The 10,194-nt window shown below is 40.9% G+C and overlaps 1 protein-coding gene across 1 annotated transcript; it reads left to right on the top strand.

Moving 5' to 3' along the window:
* Positions 1–459: 459 nt before the first annotated feature.
* Positions 460–7,817, top strand: LOC306972255 (uncharacterized protein; the record flags this gene model as incomplete). The annotated part of the gene is made up of 4 exons (XM_079568802.1): positions 460–562; positions 727–791; positions 6,163–6,358; positions 7,204–7,817. The coding sequence occupies 4 exons, from the start codon at positions 460–462 to the stop codon at positions 7,692–7,694; spliced, it is 855 nt and encodes a 284-aa protein (XP_079424928.1). The 3' UTR covers positions 7,695–7,817.
* Between the last annotated feature and the right edge of the window lie 2,377 nt (positions 7,818–10,194).

Below are 10,194 nucleotides of genomic sequence, written 5' to 3'. Positions count from 1 at the left end.
TGGTGTAGTAAGATTACATGCATGGGTCGCGAGCGTGTGTAGGCACGTGCTGTCCCAAATCAAATAAACAAACATAATACGCCGCAAAATCAACGCTGACTGATGTAACTTATATGCGTATTAAGGCCATTTATATCATTTTTATTGTTTGTATCATGTACATTCTGCAAAAACGGCAAATGTGAATAATTATACAGTGCATTTAGATATTCCTCCCCAAATTGTTGAGGCCCAGATGTTGGTAGTAGGCGCTGCGATGTTGGCAGCTCCAGCTTGGATTACTGACACTGTAACCTCCTTCACCTCTCTGGCTTCCCCCGCGGTTACCTGACGACTGAAGTGAAACGTTAGTGGTCACCCGCAGAGCCGCACGTATACGCCGTACGCTCAAGTGTGTCTGGGCGCGCTATCTGCTGCCAGATCTGCTTTCTGTGTGGACCTCCGCGATCGCCCAAAAGAATGCCTTTGACTGGGTCGCAGACACCGGCCTTTTGTGAGGGCTACATGCCGACACTAGCCACATCACTGAATTCCCCCGCGGAGGACGTGATGTATGGGACATGTGTGTTGTTCTTCACTGCATCTCAATGGCGGGACACATCACATCGCCCGCATGCCGCGCTTTATAGTTTACGTTTTCCTTTTTCAAAAGAGAAAAGAATAGGGGAGAAACAGGGCAGCCTTGTCCGGAGCCTGACATGCATCTCTGTGTTTCCATTTCTGCAGGTGGGACGTCCCGGAGGGCTCGGACCAGACAAGAGGCCGCGTCGGTGATGTCAGCCAAAACTAAGGTCGGGACCATTCAGAGCTCCTTATCTTTTACAAAAGTACACTTACCTAAGCACTTAGCTCCCGCTCTGTGTGGCTTTTGTTCGCTGATAAAGAGAGAAGACATCACCACGGAGAATGACATCTGTGTAAACACCACATTATGCTCTGATTGTTGACAAAAAAAAGTCATTCAGTGAGTTTGGAGACATGAAAGAGGAACACATGATGAACCAGTTTCTTTCATTTGACTTTGAAGGATACTTGTTTACATTGTAGTCTTACAGGAGTAACTATCAGTGTTGCAAACTTTTTAAGTGACAGAGAAAAAATGGTATTTCAATCATAATTACTTTATCAAGTTACTTTTTGTTATATTTTGACAGCTGAAAAGGTCTTAGCACTCATAAAATGTCAGAAATTCTGGCTGGAGACCCTTATTATTTATCATTTGTAACAAAATTGTGTCATCTGTTCAGGAATCATATGTGTAAATGTACCTTTGGATGTTACTTAAGTAGGAATTAGATGGCATAAAATGATGGTTGCTGCTTTATACCTGTATTAGCACTGTTGCAGTACTAGTACACATGTTTCATATCGATGTCGTGATGACCAAAACTCTCTAAGTTGATCTCCCTTAAATGAAAGTTCATTTAGGATGACAAATTTCAACTCAATTGAAAAGAAAAGAAATAAACTAAAAGAAAGTAATCAAGAAAGAAAGTGGAATAAAACAATGGAATGAAACTGGAGAGAAAAACAATAAAACAGTAATTTTTAATATTATTAACATAATAATAATATATAATGATAATAATAATAATGGGGTAAAGAAAGGAAAAACAAAAACAAAAAAAACAACGACCATGACATCCCTGTGATTATTACTGCTATTCATAGTGCTAAGTGTAACAATGCATTTTTTAAAATTTTTAAATTTTGAATTAATTTTCCTCTTTTATTATTGTTATTATTATTTGGCTTTATTTATTTTGGTGTGTTTTGTTAAAGGGAAGTGGGTGGGACATGAGAGGAAAAACCACATAGATTGTCTTGTCTGTTTACAATGTATGTGAAATAAAAAAGATGAAGGAGAGGAAAAAAAAAAAAAAAAAAAAATTTAGCTGGAGATACAGACATTATTTGGAGTTCATCTCGTCTAAAGCAAAGCATTTTGTGGCCGGTTCTCGACTATGGAAAACTACTGTATGGGGGGCAGATCTAAACAGCCTGGCCTGGTCCTTTTGTGTGTAATAAGTAATCAGATTACTTTTGAAAAAGGAAGCAAAGAAGTTATGAGATCACTTTTAGAAGGAAAAATCAACAATCTGATGTTGGATTAACTAATTTGAATAACTTTTTTTTTAAAAAGTTTGTATCTTGATGCGCAGTAAAAGCATTGCAAGTATTAACAAGACCACCAAGGAATTATTTTACCATGTATTTTCCACCCTATACCATGCGTTCAAATGTACATACTGTATATCAATCTTCATCCAATGGTTGATTTCTCAATTTCACACACTCAAAAATAAACATCATAACAAAATCATTCAGACACAAAAGGTTTCATTGTTTCAGGGTCAATGACTTGCCTGTCAAAAACAAGGCGAAAATGGAACTAAATTAACCCCTTAACTCCCACCTGAACCGAGCACATTTTCTCCAGCTTGGCTTTTACCCCAATCCAAAAGCTTCTGGAAAAAAGCTGTGAGAATAGCAACAAAACTGAGACGAAAACAATGATGGAAATGTGACAAAAAAATGAGAAAACATTGACAAAAAGTGACGAAAAATGGATGAAAAAGTGGCAAAAATGTCACAAGAAATTGACAAAAAATGTACGAAAAAATGACAAAAATATAAAAAAAACAATTGACAAAAATTGGATTAAAAATATGACAAAAAATGACAAAAATGTGACAAAAAATGACAAAAATATGACAAAAAAAAGACAAAAATGTGAAAAAATGACAAAAATGTGACAAAAAATGACAAGAATATGACAAAAAAAGACAAAAATGTGATAAAAAAAATGACAAAAATGTGACAAAAAATGACAAAAATGACAAAAAAAGACAAAAATGTGATAAAAAATGACAAAAATGTGATAAAAATGTCACAAGAAATTGACAAAAAAATTATGAAAAACTGACAAAAATATATTTTTTAAAAATGACAAAAATTGGATAAAAAATGTGACAAAAAATGACAAAAATGTGACAAAAAAATGACAAAAATGTGATTTAAAAAAATGACAAAAAATTGACGAAAAGATGACAAAAAAATGACAAAAAAGTTACAAAAAAGTTACAAAAATGAGTTGAATACCCAACAAAAAAATGATGAAAAAAAAATCTGATGACGTGAGGAAAAAGATCCTCTCAGTTCAGGCGGGAGTTAAGAGGTTAAGAAAATCACAACTAAAACTGAACTTTGCCTGTGTTAGCAATAATAGTGCCATATTGTGGTACATGTTGTGCAGCCCTACGTCATAGTGGGTTTTACACACAAGGTGCCCCGACTGCCTCCACAATGTTCCAAGACAGGACACTTCCCGTAAGTTACTGCAGCGCACGCTCAAATGCCTTTCACTGGGGACCGCTGGCTACTGCCGATTATACGAGTGTGAAGTGAATCGGTGCGCCACACTTCTTGGCAGCGCCGTTTGCCTTGTAACTCGGCCTTCAGACCGTTCTAGCGTACTATTTGCTGGCAGGGAGCGCAGGAGAAATCCCCGTCCCCCGATGCCAAAAAAAGGGGAACGGTTTCGGTTCAGCGGTTCAAGCGGAGGTCTGACGCCGCCGCCGGGGCTTCGACTGCAACATTGTTACACTATTTGCATATCAGCGATGTCTCCGAAAAGAGCCGGGCTTGATGTTGGATTGAAGCGTGAAATCAAGCTTGTAAAAAAAAAAAAAAAAAAGAAGGAAGAAAAAGTGCTTCGGGTTGACCTCAGAAAGAGTTTATGAACCGTGGACAGATAGGCTGTTTTGTTTCGGGAGATAAAATTTAACTCGACCGCAGATCTGAGATGGAGACGTTAATGGCCATTGAGACGCGTTTTCTTGTAAACGATACGAGAATCTTACAGGAATTTTCGCATAAATATGTTTCCGCCGACGATGCTTTAACGGACGAGTCACTGAACTCATAAACATAGACTGGTGAACTTGCCTCAATGAAAAGGTCCCGATTTTGAATACCTAGCCAGGTGAAAGTATGTCGGGAGACTTTATGCTACAATATGCTAAATAATAAGCTAAAGGTACAGAGGACAAAGAGGCAGATAGTTTTGCTTCTGCAGTGAAGATAATGGAAGGATTGGAGAGTGCTTTTAAACAGTATGAAGAGCTTGAGTACCAGGCTCTGTGAATGGCTAGCTGTTTTTTGGCTAACTTCCTGTTGGTCCGTGTGGAGTAAAGACTACTTCCTGTGAATTTAAATGATAATAAGGTTTAAAACAGGGAAGAACATTTTAAAAACATCAATCCAAGACTGTTTCATAAAAATGAGTTCAGATTGTGGTGCTATTTAGTGAGTTGTTAGCGTCAAATGAATGTTAGCCTTTAGCTTCTAGTGTAGAGTAAAGAGTAAAGACTACTTCCTGTGAATTTAAACGATAATAAGATTTAAAACAGGGAAGAAAAATTTAAAAACATCAATCCAAGTGTGTTTCATAAAAATGAGTTCAGATTGTGGTGCTATTGAACGAGTTGTTAGCGTCAAATGAATGTTAGCCTTTAGCTTCTAGTGTAGAGTAAAGAACAAAGACTACTTCCTGTGAATTTAAATTAGAATAAGATTTGAAACAGGGAAGAAAAACTTAAATACCCGTCAAGCCAAGTGTGTTTCATAAAAATGAGTTCAGAGTCTGGTGATGCGTATGCAACGACTTGTTAGCGTCAAATAAATGTTAGCCTTTAGCTTCTAGTGTAGAGTAAAGAGTAAAGACTACTTCCTGTGAATTTAAACGATAATAAGGTTTAAAACAGGGAAGAAAAATTTCAAAACATCAATCCAAGTGTGTTTCATAAAAATGAGTTCAGATTGTGGTGCTATTGAACGAGTTGTTAGCGTCAAATGAATGTTAGCCTTTAGCTTCTAGTGTAGAGTAAAGAACAAAGACTACTTCCTGTGAATTTAAATTAGAATAAGATTTGAAACAGGGAAGAAAAACCCGTCAAGCCAAGTGTGTGTCATAAAAATTAGTTCAGATTCTGATGCTATTTAACGAGTTGTTAGCGTCAAACGAATGCTAGCCTTTAGCTTCTAGGCTAAAACACTTACAGTTTTACACACAAATCTCCTCCGGTGAAGTATTTGAATCCTGTGTAAAATATGAATATGTTGTTAGTAATTGTACAGTGGCTGCTTGTTTTCTGCCATGTACTGACACGGCTAACTCTCCAAATGAATAAGATACAGACTGGAAACAGTTGTTGCTATAGGAAGTTAGCATCATGTAAATTGTCTTTATATATGAGCTGATGCCCTCTTGTCATTGCTATCATACTCTTTTTTTTTTTTTTATTGTTTTGTGCTGCTAAGACTTTCTTTATCAGTATTTTTTTCAGTCATTTGTATTGGATTTTTGATTCAAATTTTGCAATAAATAGCCTTACTGCCATGCTATTGGCTTGTCCCATCAGCCGGACGCGATCTGTGTTTCTGAACTCTCTCGGAACAATCCAGCTTTGAGTACATGTTTAATCTTAAATTGTTTAAAAACATCAGTAATATCATCTTTTTATTTATTATATGATATATATTTAGAATGAATAAAAGAAAAAAAGTGTAAATGTACAATTTTGCCGATGTTTAATCCACTTTTGCTGAGGAATTTTGGACAGAAGAAAAAAAAAAGTAATTGATGATGATGATGACTGACAGAAAAAGGTTTTTAAAGTGGGGATATTATGCAAAACCACATTTTTACCATGTTACAATGTTGTTATATTGTTTTGTGTTTTGAGCCACTTACGCATCTTTGAGTGGCCGCTGGATCTTCTAGAAGGGTTATTCATAGCACTGTGGTGACTGCTCCCTAAAAGCTTCTCCTGAGGTCCTACATATCCAGGAAATGCTTTCCTTACCTCTCCAACTCTTCCCAAAGCTTAATCCTTTCATCGCAGAGTACAAAACACCCGCCATAGCTTCTCTACAGCCAGTGTGAGATCTCATGAAAATCAGGGCTTGAAAGGACTGGATGTTTTGTTTCAGCTGTTTCAGATCAATATTACATTGTCTAACCAACAAAGTGTAAGACAGTGATAAAGATGTGTTTGTTTTCACCAAATACCTGCAAAAGCTCTTCAAGAATTCCTGTCACGCATGATTCAGCTTTTCATTTCGGTGCGAAGAAGCTAATCTTGCTTCATCTCGTTGCAGGTGCTCTTGTGCATCCTCCTCTCTGTCCTGCCCGTGGTAGGCAGCAGCCCGGGCGCGGCGAGGGCGTCTGGTCCCGCCGATTTGGGTTTGGCGCACGGTCCTTACGACAGGCAGCTTCCCCTGGCGCTGCCCGAGTATCCGGACGAGGAGCCGGAGGACGACAGCGATCCCAACCCGACATGGCACCATCTCTACGGTGAGGGACCGAGAACCCGCGAGAGAGGAGGGTTTGCAAGAAATGAGCGTCACTTGCTCATGCGGCTGGACTGTGGTCGCTTTTGAAACAGTAGTGCACATTCTTCAAAGCGCAACATGCTGCTTTTGTTGTCTGCAGCTGGTCCAGTTGCGCAACTTAAGTTTGTCCAGAGCTTGAAGCCCGCTGTGACATTTTGGTCGGGCCTTTAGCTCGCCACGTTCAGAAACACAAAATATGTCGTCATTGTGAAGCTACAGCCCGATTCAAACAACACACGCTAACATTTTGTGCAACACTTGTCGACCAGAGGAGCGCGGATGGAAGTGTTAAGTCTTTCAAAGCTGCAGCTAGTTGTGGTTTGGCAAACAGGACCTGAGATTTTTACGAAATAGGATAATTTTTGTGTCTAACTGCTCATTGGACCATGATTGAATTGAAACCACACGATTCCAGCTTGTAAAAGGAGGATAAACGGGTCAGCCCCGGTTAGTACCTGGACGGGAGCCCGTGGGGAAATAGCAGGTAGCAGGTCGGGTGAGCGGTGTGTGACTCATAGGTTTATAACAGGCCTGAATCAAGTTAAAATGATATTACTTCATTATAACCAGGATGGGGTTTTGTTTTAGTTTCAGTCTGTCTCCCTGAGTTTTACACTCTAGGCACCTTCTTCAAACTAGTTCTAATCCTGTTCGTGGTCAGACTCTCTGTTTTGTTTTTGCACGGCGGCTCTGGTTCGCATCTTGCAAACCGCATTGTATACATGAGACGCGTCCATTATAGAAAAATCTCAGATCGTTGTAAAAGCCTTAACTTTAACCATGTGTCTTGCTTGCTCCTGATCGCAGACCCGTATGTGCTGGACGAGATGGACGACCATCCCAGTCGGCGCTGGATGGGCCGATCCCCGCGCTCCTCGGACCCCTCGGACCCCCAGCAGAAAGGCTCGGGCAAGAACAGGAAAAAAAAGAAAGGGGAGGAGACAGCGGGCGGGGGCCGGAGAGGGCGGGGCCACAAACCAACCCGACAGAGCAGCAGAGACTGCCGTGTGGAGCGGCGCGAGATGAAGGTGCGGGACTTAGGGCTGGGCTACGACTCAGACGAGATTGTGCTTTTCAAGTTCTGCGTGGGATCGTGCCAGTCCACGAGGAACAACTACGACCTGGCTCTCAAGGCTCTGCTGGAGAACGGGTCATTACCTCGACGGACTGCGCGCAAAGTCAGCAGCCACCCCTGCTGCCGTCCGGACCGGTACGAACCGGTCTCCTTCATGGACGCCCAGACCTCGTGGCAGACCATAGACTCGCTGTCCGCGGCCAGCTGCATGTGCATCGGCTGAGATCTGAAAGGAACGTACGGAGACAGTCCAAAAGAGACGTACTGAGTCCTTCTGAAAGAGACGTACTGAGTCCATCTGAAAGGACGTACTGAGTCCATCTGAAAGAGACGTACTGAGTCCTTCTGAAAGAGACGTACTGAGTCCTTCTGAAAGAGACGTACTGAGTCCATCTGAAAGAGACGTACTGAGTCCTTCTGAAAGAGACGTACTGAGTCCTTCTGAAAGAGACGTACTGAGTCCTTCTGAAAGAGACGTACTGAGTCCTTCTGAAAGAGACGTACTGAGTCCATCTGAAAGGACGTACTGAGACCGTCCAAAAGGCACTGAGCTCATCACCGAAGTCAGGAGGGAACGTCTCTCTGCAGATGAAATGGGATTGGTTTGACAATGGGACTTTGAAGTTGTCGAGCATTTGTATCCTTGCTGCTTTTGGATTTCATTTGTTGGTGTAATCCGATGATGCGTTAAACAACTGTACACCAGATTTTCTCTAGTTCCATGGACATTGCGTGATTAAAGTCACAATCATGCTTGGACCAACGTTGGACCTTGGTCATCTGCACTGAAGAGAACTGGAGATGAACCTGGACATGAACAGTTGGGATCATGATATTGTGTGGCCTTGTGTTTGCCTCCTCAGTGCTGTTGTGCTGTCTCTTGTTTAACAGTCGGTCTCTGGTATTTATTTAGTGACTTGATAAGCCAAAGAAGTGGAGACCCTTCTGATCGGGACAGCCGTAAGTGCACATGACAGAGCAGGCTTCGCTGTTACATTTGAAAGCAATACAATGTCATAATCCTATCTTCCTCAACAGTGTTTCAGATTGCGGCCGTTTTGATCGGTACCAAACAGAATACCAAGCCTTCCATAGAGAAATAACGAGACATTTTGGACCAAAGAAAGTGAACTCATGGCTTTGGTTCTCTAAAGGCTTCCACCCAGAACCTGCCTCTGCTCTGCCCGGAGTTCTGAAGCTCAATGACAGACAGGAGGACTTGTGATGTTCAGAGGAACTCAGCCAAATGGATGCCATGCATCTTCATGTATTACTGTGTCAAAGTAAGATCTATTTATTGCAGATAAGTTATTTATTTATTACGGCTTCATATGAAAGCTCTTTTATTAACTCTTGTTGTAGGTCAAAGTCTATTTATTGCCATATTTCATTTTATCCAATGCCTCAAAACATTACTCATCTGTGTTTGAACAAGGCCATAGTCATCGCAGCTGCAGGAGCTAAAGTGCAGGGCTGGGCCAGTAAATAAAGCAACCACATGTATGTCACCGCAGCATCGTGCACTGTCACAGGCCGTGTATGACTTCTCTCATTGCAATATTTCAATACAAAAGAACACATTTCCCTCTTCAGTCTGCTGCTAACTGGTGTTGCCTCCACGCTTTAATAACATTTGACTTTTGACACGTTCATAGAAAAACTAACTCTAAGGGTCACAGTCGAGTCATGTTTTGTATGAGCCCAGAATGAGTCATTATTAAAGGTAACAGCACTTAACCTTTGGATTTATATTCACACATGCGCCGAATATACACAAACAGCAACACGGGAGTCACGGCAGCGTTCCTGTAAAGCCATTTACAGAAAGGACAAAATGGAAAACGACCGAGCTGCAATATGCCGTGGACGAGTCCCCACAGGTACTTCTGCCTCCGAAAGACACTTTAAGGTTAGCGTTTCAGCAGCAGGTGTAGGAGAGTGCGACTGTTCGGTAAACTAAAGGCCCAAAACCGGATTTCTATTTGCTCCTCAGTATACTGCAGACACTTTATCCATCGTGAAATAGCAGCTCAGTTGTCCCAAATGTAGGAGAAGCGCTCAAACGTTGATTTTTCTCGCAGTGTTCAATGTCGAGATTTTTTTTCTCCCTTTAGTTTAGTTTTCTTTCTTTTTACAACACCTCCACGCTCCTACAGACCTCAAACTTTACACTCCGGTACTTGACAATATTTTGAAGGTTTTTGCAGAGGGATTTTTAATTATCTAGTTCCAAGCCTGATCTACAGAAGTTTAAATCCCAGAAATAAAGGCAAAATTTGTATAGATAGAACCATATTTATTCAAAAACTAAACAAGTTATCCACAATTCCTTCTGGAAATTCTTTGTAACTACTATCAACAAAATAAAACCATACATTTAAACCTGACTCGATCCGTTATTCAGATTTAGTCGCTGAAATAAAGGCAATTTCAGCCATTTTTATGCAGAAAAAGCCCTTAAATCGACATGACATGACAGTTGCAGTGCATTCTTCTTCTTCTCATATTTATATCAGTAATGTACAGCTGACGTTTCAAATGGATACAGTACCTCTGGATGTATTTTCTTGCATCTGTACAGTCTATGACTATGGCCTTGCCCTCGTTTGGAACATTCACTTTGAACCGAACCGGATCCTCCTCGTTACACCTCATAAACCCGACCCCGCAGCGCCCCTCGGTGGACACACGTGGAACTGTTCGAGCCGAAGCACAGCGCCTCT

Source organism: Gobius niger, assembly GCF_951799975.1.
Source record: "Gobius niger genome assembly, chromosome: 13".
NCBI classification, from domain to species: domain Eukaryota; kingdom Metazoa; phylum Chordata; class Actinopteri; order Gobiiformes; family Gobiidae; genus Gobius; species Gobius niger.
The sequence above is the reverse complement of the archived record's forward strand: the minus strand, read 5'-3'. Positions and strand labels throughout refer to the sequence as shown.